Below are 21,837 nucleotides of genomic sequence, written 5' to 3' on the forward strand. Positions count from 1 at the left end.
GTTTGCTGATGTTTTCAATTAAGTACTGACTATGTACAGATAATGTAAGAAAACAATAACATAAACATGCCCATAAAGTGAAATAAATGAATTGACATAAACATGTCTTTTGCAGATGGCAACATGGAAGAAAACAAAAACGGGTATTGTGGGAGAGGAGTCAGATCATGTGAAAGGTAAGTTCTGCCGTTTATATCTATTAGACTGTGTGTGTGTGTGTGTGTGTGTGTGTGTGTGTGTGTGTGTAAAGGTAAAGGGACCCCTGACCATTAGGTCCAGTTGTGACCGACTCTGGGGTTGCGGTGCTCATCTCGCTCTATTGGCCAAGGGAGCCGGCATACAGCTTCCGGGTCATGTGGCCAGCATGACTAAGCCGCTTCTGGTGGACCAGAGCAGCACACGGAAACGCCATTTACCTTCCCGCCAGAGCGGTACCTATTTATCTACTTGCACTTTGACGTGCTTTCAAACTGTTAGGTTGGCAGGAGCAGGGACCGAGCAATGGGAGCTCACCCTGTCACGGGGATTTGAACGGCCAACCTTCTGATTGGCAAGTCCTAGATTCTGTGGTTTAACCCACAGCGCCATCATCTGCAGGAGCATTGTCAGTCATTAACCAAGTTACTGTGCTCAGAGACCAAACAAGAAACCAACTCTTCAGTTTCATTGGCCCCATCCCATGGAATACTCTGCCAATAGAGATTCAGCAGGTGCCTTTGGGGCCAACTTTTAAATGCTTGCCGAAAACATTTCTGTTTCACCAGGCCACTTAAGAACATATCCTTCAACAATGGTTAATTGATGTTTGTCTTTAACATTTCTATTTAATTTATTTATTGTATGGTTTTGTGTCTTATTTCTCATTTATATACAGTCATTCCTCATGTTACATTTGCTTCAGGTTGCACGTTTTCAGGTTGCGTCCCACGGTGACCTGGAAGTACCGGAAAGGGTTACTTCCGGGTTTTGCCACTCGCACATGTGCAGACACGCAAAATGACATCGCGCGCATGCGCAGACGTGGCGAATCGTGACCCGCCTGTGCGCAGACTCAGGTTGCATTCTTTTCAGGTTGTGAACGGGGCTCCGGAATGGATCCCATTCGCAACCAGAGGTACCACTGTATATTTGACATAGTGAATATATATATGAATTACATTGTCCACAAGAAAGTCAGAATGAGAATATATTACACACACACACACTTGAGAGTTGGTGATAAAATAAATCAAGGAGAGAAATGGAGAGAAAAGGGGTTATATATTTACTATAGGGACATAACAAATATCCCTAAATAGTGCTGATGGTGGAGGTTGAGGTCAGGGGTGGAACCAAGTAGAGGAGGGTGAGGGGAACCATCATTTCATCTGCATACATGCTTGTTGCTAGAATTGGTCCACAGATGCATTCCAAAAATTCAGTGAACAAAGTATCTTTCCCTTAAATTATTTACATATCTACACATACCATGAAAATTAAACATGCTTTATCCTGTTCTGTGAGAGTAGCTCAAGCATGCATATTTATGATCTGGTTAATATTTAAATAGGATGTATTAAAACAAGCGCCTGCTTATACACATGGCATGTCTGCAACTCTCTAATGGCCGCGCATTGGAATTGCCTTCCATGCAGATCTTGCATTCAGTGCTGCCTCTCTTTATGCCCTAAATAATTCTGTTTGCTTTCCTTATTAATCTTGGTGATATTGATCAATGCATAAGAAGCTTTGGAGAATTTTAGATATTGTTTCTAAATTTTATCTTTTGTTCATAGCCCATCCCCATTTTTCTGTGCTAAGCTGAAGAGCTCTGCACCTATCTCCTATCTCATAACACACAATGCTTGTCTCATGCTCAAAATGTGCTTGGGAGGTCTTAGAAGGATGAAGTAGGCGAGGCCTCCAGAGTCTGTGAACCACCAGATGAAGGTCCTATCTGCACTACACAGTTAAGGCAGTAACATTATACCACTTTAAAGAGTCATGACTCCTCCCAAAGAATCCTAGGAACTTGAGTTTGTTAAGGGTTCTGCTATTTGTTAGATAAGGTAAAGGGACCCCTGACCATTAGGTCCAGTCGTGACCGACTCTGGGGTTGCGGCGCTCATCTCGCTTTATTGGCCAATGGAGCCGGCATACAGCTTCCGGGCCATGTGGCCAGCATGACAAAGCCGCTTCTGGCAAACCAGAGCAGCGCACGGAAACGCCGTTTACCTTCCCGCTGGAGCGGTACCTATTTATCTACTTGCACTTTGATGTGCTTTCGAACTGCTAGGTTGGCAGGAGCAGGGACCGAGCAACGGGAGCTCACCCCGTCGTGGAGATTCGAACCGCCGACCTTCTGATCGGCAAGTCCTAGGAACTGTGGTTTAACCCACAGCGCCACCCTCGTCCCACCTGCTATTTGTTAGGATGCCCCTATTTCCCTTACAGAGCTAAATTCCCAGCGTTCCTTGGGTAGAGGGATTGATTGTTAAACCACTATGGAAATTGCACCTCTGAGAGTGGAATAGGAGTCTTTTCTGAACTCTCAGCACTCTTAACAAACTACAGTTCCCAGGATCCTTTGGGGGAATCCATGACTAGCAAAGTAGGACCACACTTTCTGCTCAGTGGCTTATAGGCTCCCCTAGATGGTTGAGTTCTTTTGAGAACTGTTTTATCTGGTTTTTATTTGTTGTATTTTTATTTTATTTATTTGTTGTGATGTTTATTGTGATGTTTATTTTATAATGAAAAATAAATAAATGCATGCATATTACTAAAACTGACCAAAACTAAACACTTGTTAAAAGTGGTGGTGAAATACCTGCTTTAGATCTTCAGGAATTATTTTTTCAACGTATGACATCTCCTTGCCTCCGTGGATGGTGTTCCATTGCATGATGGTAATAAATTATTTGGCTATAAGTCTAGGAAGTTTTGCCTCTTATTTGTGAAAGAGGTATGATTATGAAAGCAGCACAAACTCCCCATCACTGTTTAGGGTAAATACCAACTTAGCAGCCCCCCAAGAACCATGAAAAAAACCATTCATTTTGTTATTGCATTTAAACATGACTCTCAACATAGCTGCTCTGTACATCAAATTAATAGATTTCCCACCATGGTGTTTTACCCTGTGGTCTACTTAGCAATGAAGTAAGAAAACAATAATTGCTGACTTAAATTCCTCCCACCCTCTTAGCTTGTAGAGTCAAGATTAGGCCTTTAAGGTCTGATTCTCTACCTGTTTAGATGAGAATATGTAAAGATAGTATGGATAATATTATTGCATCTTTATTTGTTCTCAGCTGACTGTTACTCTCATTTGAATTGGTAGCTATCTTATACTAAGTCTGAGTTTTGACCCATCTATCTCAGTATTATGTGCACTGACCATAGCTGTCAACTTTTCCCTTTTCTTGCGAGGAATCCTATTTGGAATAAGGGAATTTCCCTTAAAAAAAGAGAAATGCTGACAGCTATGGCACTGACTGGTGGTGGTTCTCCAGAACTTCAGACAGAGGACTTTCCCAGTCCTACCTGAGATACTGGGAATTGAACCTAAGACCTTCTGCATGCAAATCAGATACTATACTGAAGCATGGGTTTTTGCATGTAGTTCTTCACAGCTTGCTCTTCACATATGAGAAGCTGTCTTAGAAGAGAGTATCTGCCCATCTAGACCAGAATTATCTACTCTAATATGTAGGTGGTCCCAAATCATTGCCAGAAAAAAGGAGCCATATTTTCATTTCTCTCTCTCTCTCTCTCTCTCTCTCTCTCTCTCTCTCTCTCTCTGTGTGTGTGTGTGTGCGCGCGCTAATTTATGGACCAGATTAAACTACCTTATTCCGCTTGCAGAAACCAGTGAAAGGACTCTCATTGGTACAGTGGGGTTTTCCCCACACATCCCCCAGATTTGCTCTGCAGTGTTTGGGGATTTCCCAGATCAGAGAGAGAAAATACTTTCTCTGTGGGAACTATCTCCTTAGTGCTACATTGAATTCCATGCTGAATGTCTTGGTGCCATTACAGAAAGAGCTTAAACAGAATGTGACAGTCTTTCCCACTATAGCCAAGCATCCTGTCTGCCAGCTTAGGCTATTGCCCAGGTGTTAATTGCTGACGCATAAGTTCAAGGCACTTATTCACCCTTCTTAGGGCTCTTTAACTTTAAACTGGAGTAGGACTGAACAACCCTTCAAATGAAGGACTCTCACTCTCAGTAGCAAGAACTCCTTAGGGTCTTAGGCAGAAGCCTTTCTTATCACTTGCTGCTACTTTAGGTGGAAACCTGGAGCCTTCTGCATACAACAGCATTTAGTCATCATGATCAAGTGGAACCTCCATCTTCGATGCTGATATACCTGAAGCAGGTAACCCTTTTTCAGTCTGAGGACTGCATTCCTTTCCAGGCAGGACCAGATATAGAGGCTGGAGTGTCACATTCCCAGTACCTGAAATATTCCATTGAATACCTGTTGCTAGAGAGCAGATGCTGTGTTAATAGCACTGAAGTGACCTCCCTGGGGTGCAAGCTTGGGCAGTGTGCATGGAGGCCCTGGGTTGCCCAGACAATAAGACCCTTGCTGACACGTTGGACCTGCTGATGTGGTCCAAAGGAAAGCAGAGCAAAATGTTTTACATCAGCTGGGCAGCAGGAGTTGGTAGAAGGAGGCATACAAGGTGCCTCCAACCATCTTAGGGATTCTATTCAAGATTTGTATAGGACTTACTCCTTAACCTTATCTTATTTCGAAGATGTCCTGCAGGGCAGCAGATACAGAGCAAATGCAGGGGAAGGCTATTGCCCAAGCAGATATCTTTTTGTCTTCTTAAGGCAACACTATGTTTCCCTCCCCACCCATTATATAAATATATGAGTCAATATTCATTAAAGGGAGAAAATAAAGGGTTGTAGTGAGAGACCTTATAATGCTTAGAGTAGACCCACTGAAACCATAACTCAGTTTTAAGTAGCAGTATCTCCAGTGGATCCACTCTAGGTACAACTAAACCTGGGTATATCCTGTGGACTCAGTTACAGCAGACTATTTAAGCTTGCTCTTCATCCTTAGTGATCCTAGCCATGCTGAAATCAAGTTTGCATCCTGTGTTTCGAATTTTGATCACCCCAAAGTGTGACACAGTGTTAAGGACATAGATTACAGTGCTGGAGCTCTTTACAGAACATGAGCAAAACAAGTCCCTGCCTTCCAAGGAGCTTACAATATAATATACCCCTCTACAAAAAGACATTCTTATTTTGCAAACACCTGTAATATGCTACTTGCCATTCCACTGGTAAATCCAGAGTTTAATGCTTTCTATCTGTCTTTCCCAGCAACTCAATAGTCAAACCAAGGAGGAAACAGCTCAACAGCCTGCGATTTCTCACCGATCACCCCATTCTAACAACAGCCTAGTAAGCTAATAATGTTTACACACTGAGAGAGAGAGATTGTATTTAAATGATAATGTATTTCAAGAACCGACAGAAAATTGCTCAGTACCGTCTCCCAGTAGTGCCCCGAGCAAGCAAAGATTTGACAGAACAAATTATTAAAAAGTATGACAGTTCCAGATTCCTCTCCTTGCCCGCCCTCCCCAATTTTCAGTGGGATTTTGGCAGTGACGTATATGAGGTCTTTGACTGAACCATCTGATACAAGGAATCACTCACCACAATTACTGGGGAGGCTCTTGCGATGCTCCCTTATTTGAAGACCCATCACAATAGATTAGGCAGGCTACCCAAACTGCCAAATGTTTCAGATGCTGTCAAATACAATTACAACTCTCAAGAAGATGGGATTTAGGGTCTCCAGCTCCAAAAGGTAATGCACTTGTCCTGCAACTCCAGCTTGCTCTGGTTTCCCCCAGAAACAATAAAAGTAGATGGAAAGTAAGAACAACAACAACAACCCCAAAACAAACCAAAACAAAAAACCCTTGGAAATTCTACTGACTTCCACATGGTCTTAGAACAAACATCCACCAAGCTGGTGTTCTTCAGTTCCAGGACTTGAGCAGCCTTAGATTGCGCCCTCTGTGTTCTCAAATCTCTCATGGGGAGACAAGAGTTCTGGGTGGGCCAGTTTAGATTGCTCATCGGAAAGACCTGAGCTGACACCCCTCTCATACCATGCCTGGCGGATTCTACAGGCTTTGAGATTTCATGGAGACATTATCCTAGGCATCACTAGCAGAAGGACCTAGGTACCAGAACCAGAGATACATCTATGCTGCAATGCACATTTGAATGTGTGGAACACAGAAGCCTTTATACCAGTACAAACTATATCTCCATTTAACTTAGCACCATCTATTCTTGACTTACCATACCATGCTGGAGTCTCTGGCAGAGACATTGCCCATTACCTGAACCTTGTAACTGGGGATACCAGTAGGGTTGCCACCTTGTCCCTAGAAAAATGGGATCACCATGCTTTTTAACAAAAGTGTCCCCTGTCCCATTTGGACTTAAAATGGGGTGTCTTTCCCCCCTATATTTGAGCTTGGCTGGCCCAAAATGGCAGTTGCATCGCTGTTGGTGCAGCTGAGCCTGGTCCAGCAGAAGAGAGAATGGGTAAGGAGTGACCTCCTCCCCCTCCCTCCCTCCCTCCCTCCCCCTTCCTTCCCTCTCACTGGTTATCCTCCTCAGCCAGCTGCTGCCCATTGGTCTAGCATGGTGTGGGTCTGCCACTGCTTGGCCCCCTCCACTACCCTGACCTGACTTCTCCTCCCTCATCCCTCCTCCTCCTTCCCACTCGAGTATCTTCCAATGCCAGCAAAGGAGAGAGTTAGGAGCTGCAGCTCAAGTTGCCTATCGGAGCTGGCTATCTACCCTTGGACCCTGTCTGTCTACATGAGTCGAGGGGAAGAGCGGGACCAGGGTGGTGAGGAAGCCGGGAGGCAGGAATTGGGTGTCATGAGAATGTGTGTGCCCCTCCCCCCAGTCCCCCCCTAACCTGTCCTTTATTTTGCCTGATCTTTCCCTTTTTTGCCCGACCAAAGGTGGCAACCCTAGATACCAGTGGTCACAACTGGGACTTTCTGCATGCAGAACATGTGCTCTGCCACTGAGCTATAGACCTTCTGCAAAAGTTACACTGTGCAAGGGCATTTTCAAGGTGGGACATGGTAGAGACAAAGAGGTTTGCATGGGTTGGGGGGTCCATTGTGGCATCCTTTGGTCATTCATCAACCATGGAGCAAGAATGTACATAGCTCCCTCTGTTCTGCCACTGGCATACCCTAGTAGCAGAGTAAAGTTTAGGTGGAGCAAGATTTCTGCTTTCCTTGACTGAGATAGTACAGTTTTAGATGACAGCACACTCTCTGCTGTAGCCAGTCTACAGGTCTACAGCTACAGGTCAATTAAAATACACACCACTAGGAAAATAGGAAGTTGTCTTATATCATATCTAGTCCAGTTTTGTGTACTGTGACAGTGATTCTTCTGAGTCTAAGGCAGAGGCTTTTTCCATCACCTACCACCTAAATCTTTTAATAGATGTTTTCCTGGAGATTGAACCTGGAACCACTTGCATAGAAAGCATGTGCATTACCTGTGAGCCACGTCCACCGCCATCCACCTGTGCATGAGGATGTGCTGATAGGCCTATATTACAAAGTGAATCAGGGCACGCTTCCCAAACAACTGCTAGCAACTGAGCTGTGCATATGAAATGTGTGTGTGTGTGTGTGTGTGTGTGTGTGTGTGTATTGGGGCCTAAGCATCTCTATTACATTTTATGGATTTAAAGACCTCGGGCAGTAATTACAACACTTCTTTAATTTCTTAGTCTGGGAAAGATATCCTCACAGGGCATTAACAGCACAAAAAAGATGAAACAGATGTTCTGACTGCGGTTGTATCTGCCCAAAACACAAACTGTCTTTGCTTTTTTGGAGAAACTGTAAGGCAATTATATTTTTATAGATATTTACAAAATCAGACCAAGTTCTCTTCCCCAGCTAAAAGAAAAAGCGGAGGAGCTCCAAGCCAGTTTTCCCCCTATCTGAAATCTGTGGGTAGTCAAAGCTATTTGAATACCTAGCCTGCGGTTTCCAAGCAGCAACTCATTTTGGAGCTCGCCATACTGTCTTGGAATAGATAAGAGCAGTGTTTTTGTGTGTGCGGTGGTGCCCAGTGGTATACTGTATCCTTGTCTTTCTCTCAATCATTGTTATCAAGATATGAGTACTAGCACCTCATTTTTAGCAAAAGGTTGGGAAAAAGCACTGCAGTGAACTTTATATTTGTATGAGTGTATATCTCAGCAATTTGTTTTAGAGAACCTGGCTTTGAGATGTCTTTTAGTTCCTCAAGAGCTCTGCTAAATTTAACATAAAGGTAAAGGGACCCCTGACCATTAGGTCCAGTCATGACCGACTCTGGGGCTGCGGCACTCATCTTGCTTTATTGGCCGAAGGAGCCGGCGTACAGCTTCCGGGTCATGTGGCCAGCATGACTAAGCTGCTTCTGTCGAACCAAAGCAGCACACGGAAATGCCGTTTACCTTCCTGCTGGAGCGGTACCTATTTATCTACTTGCACTTTGACATGCTTTCGAACTGCTAGGTTGGCAGGAGCAGGGACCGAGCAACGGGAGCTCATCCCGTCGTGGGGATTCGAATCACGACCTTCTGATCAGCAAGTCCTAGGCTCTGCGGTTTAACCCACAGCGCCACCCGCGTCCCAAAATTTAACATAAACTGTACTAAAAGTGCATACAAAGCAAGTGATAGGATTATTCCTCCCTGCTCCCTACCATATACCATGGGTGGGAAATCTCAGGCCTCGGAGCAAAATGTGGTCTTGTGACTCTCCTCAGGACACACACCTCTCACCAGCCCTGCTTTGCATTCTCCTCAAATGTTTTTGCCTGGATGGAATATGTCATTAAATTCTGATATTGACTCTTGTTTGCCTGGATGGTGGATATAGAGGGGCATGTGGCTGCAGGTAGAAACTAGCCTACTCTGCAAAAGTAAAATTTACTGTTATTGCTCCAACAACTTTTGCCTCTGGCCACGCCTACCACCACTGACTTGTGGATGATAAAACTGCTGTGCAGAATAGAATACAGCACACACACACACCCCAAGATAAAAGAGTGATGTGCAGGTCATTTTAGCCCCCACCCAAAGGCTTTTTTTAATCAGCTTTGCACAGACTTTATCAGCCCACAAGAAACCCCAAAGCTGAAAAATTTCACTCTATCGAAACTCAACTCTTTGCTTCTTGATGGTGGTACCCAAATTGTCACTTTGGCCTTATATAAAGACGCAGCAGAACTCTAAATCAGTATAGAGTAGGAATAGAGGGTAGCTTTTGTTTTTGTTTGGTCCATGCTTTTCAGTAAACCAAGCTCCTGGACTAATAAATAGATCAGAAAATCACTCAGGTTTTCTCCAAATTTTGTGAAACGATTTTCGCCTAATCAAATTGTGCCAAAGTGTGTAAGAATTATTTATTTAATTTTTTTTATTATTTTATGTATACCCAGTGCCTTTTATTCTGGGGGTATGTAGGGGTACACATACCCCTAAACATTTTGTGAATCTAAGTTTGACCTCATTGAGGGGAAGTATTTCAATATGAGTAGGAAAGTGAGAGTACCCTCGAAACATTTTCCTAAGGGGGGAAAAAGCACTGTGTATACCACTGAAAGCCAAAATAGACTTCTAAACAGCTTACAGGTATAAAAACAAGTTACACATACATGGGAATATAAGCACCCGCAGTTAAGACACACAATACAACAATCACATTTTTAGATATAAAAATAAACTTGAATATAAAATGAATATTTTAGGATAAGGTATGCTTAGAAATGTGTAATGCATATGGAAACATGTATTTAAATATGAAATTTCATATGGATTCAAACATGTATTTAAGTATGGATTTTCACATGGAGACACATGCACACATGTGCGCTTCTGCGCGCGCACACACACACACACAGTACACAAACTGTACGTATGTATGTGTGTATATATATGTGTGTTTATGTGTGTATCCACATGCATACAAATACATTACATAAAGAAAACATGAGAAGAGCCCTGCTGGATCAGACCACAGCCTCATCTGGACCAGCATCAGATTCTTACAGTGGCCAATCAGATGCTCATGGGAAGCCTGCCAGAAAAAACCTGAGCATCACAGCACTCTCCCCACTGCTGCCAACAGTGGAAGTGGAAAATAGACATTGTGACCAGGAACCATTGGTAACCTTGTGCTCCATGAATTTATCTAATTCTCTTTTAAAGGCATCCAAGTTGGTGACCACCACTGACTCTTGTGTGATAGCAGTGTGAAGAAGTACTTTCTTCTGCCTCTCCTAAATCTTCCAACATTCAGCTTCACTGCTCACCCACGAGTTGTAGCGTTACGAGAGAGGAATAATTTCCTGTCTCTATCCACTTTCTTCGTGATATGCATAATTCTATACACCTCCATCAAGTCGCCTCTTACCTGTCCTTTCTCTAAACTAAAAAACCCTAACTGTAACCTTTCCTCATAGGGGAGCAATTCCACCTCTTTGAATAATGCAGAAATGGGACGGAATGGGCTTTTGAATGGGCACCTGTAATACGGACTCTGGCCCAAAATGTACTGCTCTGCCCATCCTTTGTGTGCAGAAAGCAATTAGTTTGTGATAAGGAAGAGCATAGAGATATAAACTCCAGCTGGATTTCTAAGAAGGGGAAGCTAGCATCTCTCCCTCTTGACATCCCAGGTTCTTTGCACAGGTTTCTCTGTGATTATTTCTTTTTCTCTTTTGGTAATTGGGATTATTCGGTTAAATGAGCTGCCCCTTCGCTATGCAGCCTGAAGTGGTATAATCCAGACACAGTGTCACTACCTCATTTACTATTTGTGAGAACCAGGCTTAGCATAACATTGTGATGGGTTGCAATCATGGCTCAATCACACTGCTTTTTAAAAATGCTATTATTATTGGACCTCGCTAATATTTGCTTAGTAAAAATTAATTTACACTGCTTCTTGTATTTAGCATCTTAAGTACAGTGGTACCTCGCAAGACGAATGCCTCGCAAGACAAAAAACTCGCAAGACGAAAGGGTTTTTTGTTTTTTGAGCTGCTTCGCAAGACGATTTTCCCTATGGGCTTGCTTCACAAGACGGAAACGTCTTGCAAGTTTGTTTCCTTTTTCTTAACACCGTTAATACAGTTGCGACTTGACTTCGAGGAGCAATTCATAGAACGCGGTGTGGTAGCCTTTTTTGAGGTTTTTGAAGACTTTGGTGATTTTTGAAGCTTTTCCAAAACTTTCCCGACACCGTGCTTCGCAAGACGAAAAAAATCACAAGGCGACAAAACTCGCGGAACGAATTAATTTCGTCTTGCGAGGCACCACTGTACTAACATCTAGGTTTCACCTCCCCATATCACAGAGCCGCAATGAGAACTAAGGAAGAGGACTAAGAATACTCAGCCCCAAAGGTGGCTTATTTTGACAGCTGAGAGTTAGCTTTAGAACCTTTGGCATGCTGATGCAACCTAGGCCAGATCTGGCTAGGGAGCTGCCTGTTATCAACACATACCTGTTATTTATTTATTCTTTGCATTCTTTATCACATTTATACCCCACTTTTCTCTACAGGTAAGGGACGCAGGTGGCGCTGTGGGTTAAAGCCTCAGCACCTAGGACTTGCCGATCGAAAGGTCGGCGGTTCGAATCCCCACGGCGGGGTGCGCTCCTGTCGTTCGGTCCCAGCGCCTGCCAACCTAGCAGTTCGAAAGCACCTTCGGGTGCAAGTAGATAAATAGGGACCGCTTACTAGCGGGAAGGTAAACGGTGTTCCGTGTGCTGCGCTGGCCTGCCAGAGCAGCGATGTCACGCTGGCCACGTGACCCAGAAGTGTCTGCGGACAGCGCTGCCCCCCGGCCTATAGAGTGAGATGAGCGCACAACCCTAGAGTCTGGCAAGACTGGCCCATACGGGCAGGGGTACCTTTACCTTTTACCTTTCTCTACAGGGAGCTCAGCTTGGTGCATATGGTGTTCTCCCCTGGCTAATTTAATCCACACCCAAATCTGTGAGGTAGGTTAGACTGAGAGCCAATGATTGTCCCAAGGTTGCCCAGTGAGCTTCATGGCCAAGTGGGAATTTAAACCCTGGATATGAATCCTAGTACAACATAATACCACGCTAGCTCTGATCCAGGAAACAAACTGCTTAGCTATCATGATGATTAAGCAGTGTACAAATTCTGTTAGATAAAATACCTTGTGTGTAGGAGCAGAAAGAGGAAAGTGCAGGGAGTTCAAAGGGATTGTCTTACCTCTTTCTGTGTCATAGAGGTACACGAACTTCTCCCAGTTGTAGTAAGTCAGGAGGCTCAAGATGGCTCCCTTCAGAGCTGGGCGCATTTGAATGACAAATTGCACATCAGCATCAGTTGGGAAACTGGGAGTGATGAAAGATGTGTGCAGCGCCCCACAGAAAGACGTCAGCGTGTTCATCGACATCTGGTCGTAGAATCCAAAGATGGCATACACTCCCCTGGAAAACTGCGAACAGACTAAGAGACAAAAGAACAAAGCTGTTACAAATCAGGGATGGGCAAGGATGGATGACAGTGCATGAGAAACATGAAGAAGTTTCAGTGATGCTTATATAGCAAGCAAGTCACAATCATCTTCACTAACAAGGCAAGTTGCAAAGATGATTTCTGTTTGCTTTGCTTTCAGGCCAAGGAGAAAATCCAGATTTAGAATGGAGTGACTCATAAACTTGGGTCACTAGAATTCTTCTATTGCTAATTTTACATTTAAAAAAGCAAAAAAACAACAACAACACAATTTTATGTTTCAAAACAGACAACTGGAACTTATGAGCCCTTAGCATTTGATATCTATGAAGACCTAATTCTATGCATCTGGTTTTGAAAATCTGTTTTGTGCCATCTGAAACACCCTTTACAGCTATAATCTTCATTGTACTTGGAAACCAACCATTTCCTAGTAATGATATATTTAACTGCCCAAGATTCATGGAGGAATAATTGCAAGGGATAGAGACTACAACCTTTGCAGTAAATATACGATGCTGCATTCCCAAGTACCAGATCCCAGAGCATTCATTATTTCCACAAATCATAATATTTAGAATCTCTGAAGTCTGCTAAAATAATTTTAGAAGGGAAAAAAGATTATCCACAATAGCTCATTGACATAGAATCAAAAGAATACCTTAGGAAAGAGAAACTAAAACACATCTTTTCTCATCCTCATGAAACACAGATGCAAAAATATAAAACTGGTAAGAAGAGGTTTTATTCTGGAGTGGTTACACACTGTGAATGAGTACAAAGGAAAAAGGGCATGTGGATATTAAGAAAAGGGCAGGTGCATTTGGATAAAGAGTCGATCACCACCAGACACTGAAGAAATAAAGAACACACTTTAAATGAAGATAAAAATGTTAAGAGCAGCCTCAGTAGCTGAAATGAAGATATAAAAGCACATAGAATACTACATTTGGTTCTTCCCCAAGATTGAAGAGAACTGTTAGATCTTTTGCTAAAAGTATATATGAAAGAAAGAGGATTTTTCAACATTGTAAACAAATAAACATGGGCAAATAGAATGGGGGGAAAACGTTTAAGTGTTCATGTGTTGGAGGCGAGTAAGCACTATCATCTGCAACTATTGCAACCCATGGCTCTTTGTCACCCAATGGCAATAGTTCAATGGTAAGAATGCATGTTATGTATACCCAAGAGTCCAGGCTTGGTCCTGAGAATTTACAGTTGAAGCACTCAAAAATTATTTGTAGAAATGGTTGATGGTCTTATAATTCTACAACAAGGGGTGTTTCTGAATGCGCACAGCAGAGTAAAAGTCTTGCTTCTAACAATGGACCCAAGTAGGAAGAAGCTCTTGGGTAGCTCCATGGATCTGAGCAAAAGCAAGCTGAGCTTGAATCATGGAGGCACTGTGGGTGAGTGGTTCTTCTGCTTGAGTTGCCTACCCTGTTCCTTGCCCCTTTCTCTCCTTAAGGTGCAGTCTTACACAATAGCCTTCCTGAATCTGGTGGCCTTCAAATGTTTGGAACTGCCAACTTCAACTAGCCAGACAACCTTACCTACCTAGGGATACGTCCCTTTTAACTCAACAGGAATTACCTCTAAGTAGACCTGCATGGGATTGCACTGCAAACCTCTTTAGATCTGGCAACAATATTTGGGCCTCATCTACCACACATACATACCAAACTGTAAGGAAGAGGATTCTCTCAGATGGTTGTTTTATAATATACTGTATAAATAGAAGACTGTGATTGCTGCAGGGAACACATCTGGCTTACTTAGATGCTGATCAGAATGCATGCATGCAAATAAAAAGCAAATGGACTTTTAAGTTTAGAATGTGAAGAACATGGGGAAAAGCCAGCAGGTACTAAAGACGGCATATTTACAAGGCTATTCTTAAGGCAGAATAACCATTGTGGTATTTGATCTCTCCCTTGCACTGTACACAAAATTCCCATCAATTCTACATATGCTTTAGTGCTGTTTGCATGTAGAAAAATGCGGAGCAACTCTCTGTCTGCTGCCCTTCCCTACTGCTTCCATGTAATTCAGGTAAAACCCTCCCTCCCCTCTCCCCTCTCCCCGCTGCCCAACAGCATCAATGCATTTTTCATCTCCATTTGACATGTGGTCAGAACGGGAAGCTCATAAACAGGTTATTAAATAAGCAGTTTTGGTAAGTCGTGATGGAGCAAACAGCAATAAAATATTCTTTAAATAAATTCTGGCCTCAACAGGCTCATCTCCTTAATAATTATTGCTCCTTAGAAATGCTTTCCATTTTTATTCACTTAACACTGCAATATTTATTTCAGAGGATTATTTTTTTTAAGGACACTAATCATTTTTATTTTATTTTAGTCTTTCCAGTACAGGGAATTTCTCAGCAGAGTGGATTGTCCTTTTGACAGTGCAGTGAAGGACAGTACATTATTTAGAATGCACAGAAGATCTCTCTCCTCTGTGCTGCAGTTGCTTGTACTGGAACAGAGAGGAATATTTGCTAAGGATGACATGGGAAGAAGTAGGAATAGGTCCAGGTATGCTGAGCCTAGGAACGTGTGAATCTGTCAATTTTGACTTCACTCAGCTTCTCAAGTTTTAAATTTAGGTTTTCATATTTTAACATCAGTTTCTGAAATCCTTATGAAAATTTATCAGCATGTCAATATGAATCTCTCCTAATATATATATTTTTGCAACACTTTTGCCTAATATACTCTTTTTTTGCAAAGCAGGTTTCCCTAATTCATATGCATTTTCATGCATGCTTTACCCTAGTATAGGCATTTTTGGGGTACAAATTGCTTGGCTGGAGAACTGCACTATAACAATGGGCTTTGTGGGCTTCTCTCTCTGTCTGAATCTGGTGGAATTCTAAAAACATCCCAGCACAAACTGAAGACATCACATTTACAAGGCTATTTTTAGGGTAGGATAACCATGGCAGCATTTGATCCCACTGTTTAACCCTAGTGTACCTGCAGATCCCATTGATTTTGCATGCTTTAGTTCCACTTGCATGAAGCAAAACACAGAGCGACTCTCTAATGATCTGCATGCTGGTTATCTAACATGGATATTTTTCAGCCCCTCGTTTCTATGCTGTGGTTAGCCATTTGCAGAAATGGACTTGCAAAGTAGATGGAACTGAATTCTACACCGCAATGCAGAACCCTCAAGGAGCACTAAACCTATCATTATCTGCTCCTTTTAACCTCAGAAACCAGGGATTGAACCTAGCACCTTCTGAATGCAAAGCAGTGATCTTTGGATCTAAAGGGGTAGTGGCTATGTGGCAGCAGGGCAAAAAGGTCATGAATGTGTGGCCAAAGCGGTTGTTAACATGCTAATAATAAATAATTATAATAAGTATGACAGTGCATTTACTCAACCACCACCACCAATACATTTATTGTGCTATTAAAATAAAGCAACAAAAGATAGCAGCTCCCTGTCCTGAGGGACTTACAGTCTACACCTCAACATGGAAGACACAGCAAGTCTCCACTCCTGTATACATTTATGCAGGAATGAATCCCACCGACCTATTGTAAGTGATCAGCAATTATGACTGCATCATGCCCCATGGCAAGCTATGTGTTCTACCAGTGTGCAAGAGCCTGAAGAGCTTAGGTATGTGATGACCAGAGATAGAACATTATCTGTGGAATACCAGAGAGAGAGAGAGAGAGAGAGAGAGAGAGAGAGAGAGAGAGAGATTCATTTGCTGCTACCATTTGTTTGCTCTTTGGACATCAGATGGAAACAGTGGTGGATGTAATGGTGGACGTAGAGCCATTGGCAGGCTGAGCTGACTAATTTTTCATCTCCATCCTCCTCCCTTATGAGTTCTGTAGTGACGACACTGAGACTAAGGAGGTGGAAAGCTGACAGTCCTTGAACTTGTCAGAAAGAAAGCAGGGAAATGGTTGAGAACAAGTTGAGTATGGTTGGTCAGTGCCCCATCCTAATGGACTAGCCTCTGTTGGGTGCAAGAGTATGCTGCTGCTGTTGCTGCAGTTCTGTTTTTGTTCTTGTTTTCTTCTCTAGGAGGGGGGGGGCATTTTACGAGCATCCTTCTTATTCAAAACTGAAAGGTTAAGAAAAGGGTGGCAGAGCAATGGAGCATCAAATGTGGATTCAGGGAAGACTTTTTTCAGTATGTTGGCAACTCCGCCATTCCTAGAAATGGCATTATGTAAGACAGAAGGAGGCAAAATGACATGGGTGGGAAACCTACAGCCCACCAGATGTTATGGGACTCCAACTCCCAGCAGCCCTAGCCAGCATGGCCAATGGTCAAGGATGATGGGAGCTGAAGTCCAACAAGGCATCAGGTTCCCCCTCCCTGTAATATTAATAGCTGCATAATTGAGAAGACTCCACACATTGCTGTTCCATTTGTCTGGGTTCTTTGGAGGGGGAGATGCTTTTGAAATCCTCATTCTAAGCTGCCTCGGGGGGTGGGCATTGCGACAGAATAGCAAGAGCTATTTTCAATAAAGTGCAGGACAAAAAGAGACGTGCTTACATTTGCGACCCAGTATTTGTTCGCTGCTTCATTTCTGAGCTCAGTTCACAAAGCCAAAATTTGTGTAGACGTTGAGCCATGATGCAGCCTTTATTTGAGCAGATTGCCTGGGAAGCTAAACATTATGCAGAAGGGTTGGTTTTTTTTATTTTGGGGCGGGGGGGGGGGAGAGAAACTCAAGCATGAAATTGGCACTTTAGTCTGCAACCTGCCAGATTTGAACAAAAGCCCTCCAAACTCCCTCCCTCTGCTAGATCCTCTCTGGTTTAAATAACTCAGGGACACCTCACTCATTTTAAAAGCAGTATCTTCATTTTGCTCACTTAAGTCAGGGGTTCCCAAAGTGTGGGCCTATAGACCACCGGTGAGCTTCAGGTGGTCTGTGGAGGTAGTGGAGGGTGAGAAGAGGCTCTGCCTTCTTATCCTCAGAGGACAGAAGTCCCAAGCTGCTAAAAGAGGCTGTCAAGGCACTTGAAAGGAGTGGAGATTCAATACATGGGAATGGAGGAAGCAGTAAGAAAGGGGGGGGGAGGAGAGCTTAAAAAGACCACTGCAATTCTGAAACAACAGGGAGCAAAATCATTAAGCACTTTGTGAACACCCTCAGCAATTTTCAAGCATTTCATAGGGAATTTTTTGATGGGATCCACTGACTTAGGATATTCCAGGTACTTGGGGCACCCCCCCCCTTAAAATCCGGGAAATAATTTAACTATAATTAATTATATAATTAACTGTAGTATTAATAGATGTTTGGGCATCATCAAAATGGAAAGGTTGCAACATTTTAAAATAACCTCAGAACAGGCAGTGTTGGAGTTTCTATATAAACGCTACAGCCATTTAATAACATTCCTTAAGGTCTGATAGCTTGTCCATTGTTTTAGCTTGAATGCAGCCTGATAATTGATGGTCAAGGAACATTGCTCAGGGGTAGAGTGCATGCTTTGCATGTAGAAGCTCCCTGTTCAGTCTTTGGCATCTCCAGCTAAAACAATATTATTATTTTTTTTAAAAAAGACCTCTAGCACCTTGGACAGCTCCTTCTGCTTGAGCAGAAAGTACTGCAGGTCTTAATTTAGGCTAGGGCTCAGAAGCTTCAGCCCGTTGTCAGATCTTAATGCTGAAACACATAGAGAACAGACAAGACGAAGCTTCAACAGCTTCAAAGGACTTTGGCTCAGTGCTAGAACACTAGTCTGACTTGCAGGTCCTGGGTTCAAACCCAAGCATCTCCTAGTAGGGCTGGAGACATCCCCCATGACCCTGGAGAGCTGCTGCTAAAAAGTGCAGACAATATTGACCTAGATCAGGGGTCAGCAACCTTTTTCAATCGTGGGCTGGTCCACCATCTCTCAGACCATGTGGTGGGCCAGACTATATTTTGGGAAAAAATAAAAATGAATGAATTCCTATGCCCCACAAATAACCCAGAGATGCATTTTAAATAAAAGGACACATTCTACTCATGTAAAAACACGCTGATTCCCGGACCATCCACGGGCTGGATTGAGAAGGCAATTGGGCTGCAACCAGTCCACAGGCCTTAGGTTGCCTACCGCTGACCTAGATGGACCCAGGCAAGTATAAAGTCACAGATATGAGGGATTGGAAGAGAGTGGTGGGGTTTTTTTTACTGATAAAGTTTCCAGGCAGATCATTTCGGCATCTCTCCTTCCGGAAATTAAAAGCTGCATAGATGAACCAACAACAACATGGCTAGACATTCATGAAACAGAGGTTGAAAACAGAAAAAGTATTCATTAAAACAATAAATTATCCCACACTTCAGACAGGAAACGTTCCCAGAGCAGATCCCAAATCACTAAAGAGAGAGAGTGAGAGGGCGTGTGTGTGAGAGCACTTACAATTTCAAAAATACATGACACAAAAGGGAGATGCTTTGGGTGGGAGGTAAGGGAGGAAATAAGCAAACTCAGGTTCAAACTGTTAGTTTCAAGTTGTTCTAATGACCAGCTGGGATAGAAAAGGACTCTTTGGTCACTCTTTGCTAATTGGTTGGTCGTTCTGAGAGTGAGAAGCTGCATTTTCTTGAACTCATACCATGACATCAAGCGATTCCCTGCCAGTTCAAGACAGGTCACAGGCAGAACTCCTCAATATATTTTAATTGTCTGTAGAGTCATGCCTGGATTTTTAATACTCTGGCCCACACCTTTGAACATCACACATGCATCGATGCAGAGCATTTCCTTGCATGTTTAGTCAGAGATAAGTATCACTGTGCTCAATCAGGTTTCACAAACAAGAACAATGGGGCTTACTCCCATATATGTGGGGATAGGACCACTGCCTTAGATCATTCATAGCAACTGAAAAACGAGCATGAAAGCAGCAATCCTCTATAGGACACTGCCAGGCGAGTGTTTATTGGGGAAGCTTTTTTGATGATAGTTGGTGGGGTTTTTTTGCAGCATCCATACAACTTCATTGGAATCAGAATGCCTGCCCATATTCCTTTCTCTATTTAGTCTGGATTTATCTTTCCTCTGGAGAATGTAAGTACACAAACAAACAGACAAACCTCTGTGGTCAACAATGTACCTGCAATATCTCAATGACTTATTTGCAATTACCTGTTCAAGGAGGCTATTAGCTTCAGTAGCCATATTTTACCTCCAGCTGCGAGAATCACAAGTGGGGAGAGTGTTCTTGTACTCACATCCTACTTGTTTGCTTCTCATAAGCATCAGGTTAGCCATGGTGAGAACAAGAGATTTTTTATTGTGTTCTTAAACTAAACCTGATATGGAAGCACCAATACATTTATGTGAAAGCAACTCCACTGAACACAAAGGGGCTTACTTCTGAGTAGACATGCACAGCATTGTCAAGTTTATAGCCCAGACCAAGGTGAGGTACCTACCATATGTCGGATTATTTCCCCATATTAACCTGTAAATGCAAAATGGACATGCTGAGGGGGGTGGGGCGGGAGAGAGAATCCTTTCCCTTAACATGCTAAGTTTTCTATTTGCAGAGTGTTATTTTCAATATGTGAAAACATGCAGAATATCACCTTTGCTCTAGCTTACTGTCAGATTTAATATAAAAATAAGGGAAGCATCATTTTTGCCTTGAGCTCACAAACCTATTCTCTTTGGTTTTTTCAAAAAACAAAACAAAACCTTACTTATTCTATTCTTTAAAAAAAACCACAACCATGCAGAGTTCAGCATTTTAGCAGGACATTCAATCCCATGCTACAATTCAATCCCAAACTGAAGGCCCATATTATTAGATCCGCACTTCTGAAGCCCACCCCATATAGCTGTGTTAACTGATTTTTTAATCTTTCTTATAAATTTTTACTCCCCCATTATCTATCCTTAATTAAGTATTCTATGTATATGTTTAAATCTACGTTTGGTTCTAGCTCCTATTTATTTAATAATTATTCGCCTGGATTCATACTGTTATGCTATTTATGTATATGTTTTGTCTATGCTGGTCTATGACCGTAATGAAGTACTTGACTTGCAGGACATTCCTTGTCAAAGGAACATTTAACAAATTGTCTTCACTGGATATGAGGGCAATTTGTGTCTAGCAGCGGCTAGTGCCCATTGGGTGAAAGGCAAAGACGCCACCAGTAGGTGGTGCCAGAAGCCATGACAGGTAGGGGCAACTCATTCTACATTTGTCTCCATCCTTCTCCATGGTGAATTTTACAAGGCTGACACTGAGACTGAGAAAGAGGAAGCTGACAGGCAATGTGACCCTCTTGACTGTCTGTAAGTAAAAAAGCAGAGCAGGTGAGGTTGTGTTAGAACAAAAGATGCTGTCTTATCCTGAATCAGACCATTGCTCCATCTAGCTCAGTGTTGTCTACAGTGATTGGCAGTGTCTCTCCAGAATTTCAGAGGAGGGGCATTCCCAGCCCTACCTGGAGATGATGGGGCTTGAACCTGGACCTTGAGCTACAACCTAATAAACTGGCCTCTACTGCCCGTGGGAGTTTTGCCAAAATCTAAAATGGAGGTTTAAGGATCAGGGTGGATTAAAAAGCAACAGAAGATACAAGAACCCACCATGCTATTAATAGTAGTTTTTTGTGGGATGTTGCAACACGAACTAAAGATTTTATCTCAGGAATTTATGCTTAAATGCTAACCACTGAGAATTATCCTTGTTATTTTGCTGGGTATTGTGGTAATTAGAAGGGCTTGCAATTAGGAACTCGGCCAAATTTCAGGTAAGCAGGCAAGCTGATTAGGGTTTTAATAGCTCCGTTGCAGCTAGGCCAGATTGTGGCAAAAAGCTGGAGCCAGGAGTTGCACAGCTACACCTAATTTTCCATTCCGTTCAAGTAAAACTTCCTTGCTGTCAAGCCAGCAAGCAGGTTTCATTAATTCCCAAGGTCTTAAAAAGGAGGACAACCGGGCAATTGGTGTGTGTTTTTTTAAAAAAATGTTTTGTTTTTTAAGGAGAGAGGACAGTATGCAGATTAATGTCTTCCCCAACACACAAAGCTAGCTCAATATGTTGAAGACCAGTGTCAGCCAAAACTGGAGCCTGGCAGCAGCAAATTTCAGTGTCTGGTCACCATTGGGTGGATATTGTGGTGGGTATGGGGGAAGGGCCATAGCCCAATGGCAGAGAATCTGCCTTGCATGCAGAGGGTCCAAGGTTCAATCCCCAACATCTTCAAGTAGAGCTGGGAAACATTTAACTGTTTTAAATGTATATTTAAGAAAAGGCCTCAGGGACAGTTGTACAAA

At 42.8% G+C, this 21,837-nt stretch overlaps 1 protein-coding gene across 10 annotated transcripts in view; it reads right to left on the reverse strand.

Annotated features, from left to right (window-relative positions):
* GRIA3 (glutamate ionotropic receptor AMPA type subunit 3) overlaps positions 1-21,837 on the reverse strand; it is a 207,609-nt gene that overhangs the window by 145,284 nt on the left and 40,488 nt on the right. For all 10 annotated transcript variants that reach the window (XR_003704514.2, XM_028714213.2, XM_028714212.2 and 7 more), the window contains exon 3: positions 12,310-12,549. Coding sequence is in view for 9 of the 10 variants with exons in the window: in XM_028714213.2 (XP_028570046.1) it covers positions 12,310-12,549 (240 nt within the window). In the remaining variant the exon portion in view is untranslated. The remainder of the gene's footprint in view (positions 1-12,309; positions 12,550-21,837) is intronic.

The sequence above is a fragment of the Podarcis muralis genome, chromosome Z, assembly GCF_964188315.1.
Source record: "Podarcis muralis chromosome Z, rPodMur119.hap1.1, whole genome shotgun sequence".
NCBI lineage: Eukaryota > Metazoa > Chordata > Lepidosauria > Squamata > Lacertidae > Podarcis > Podarcis muralis.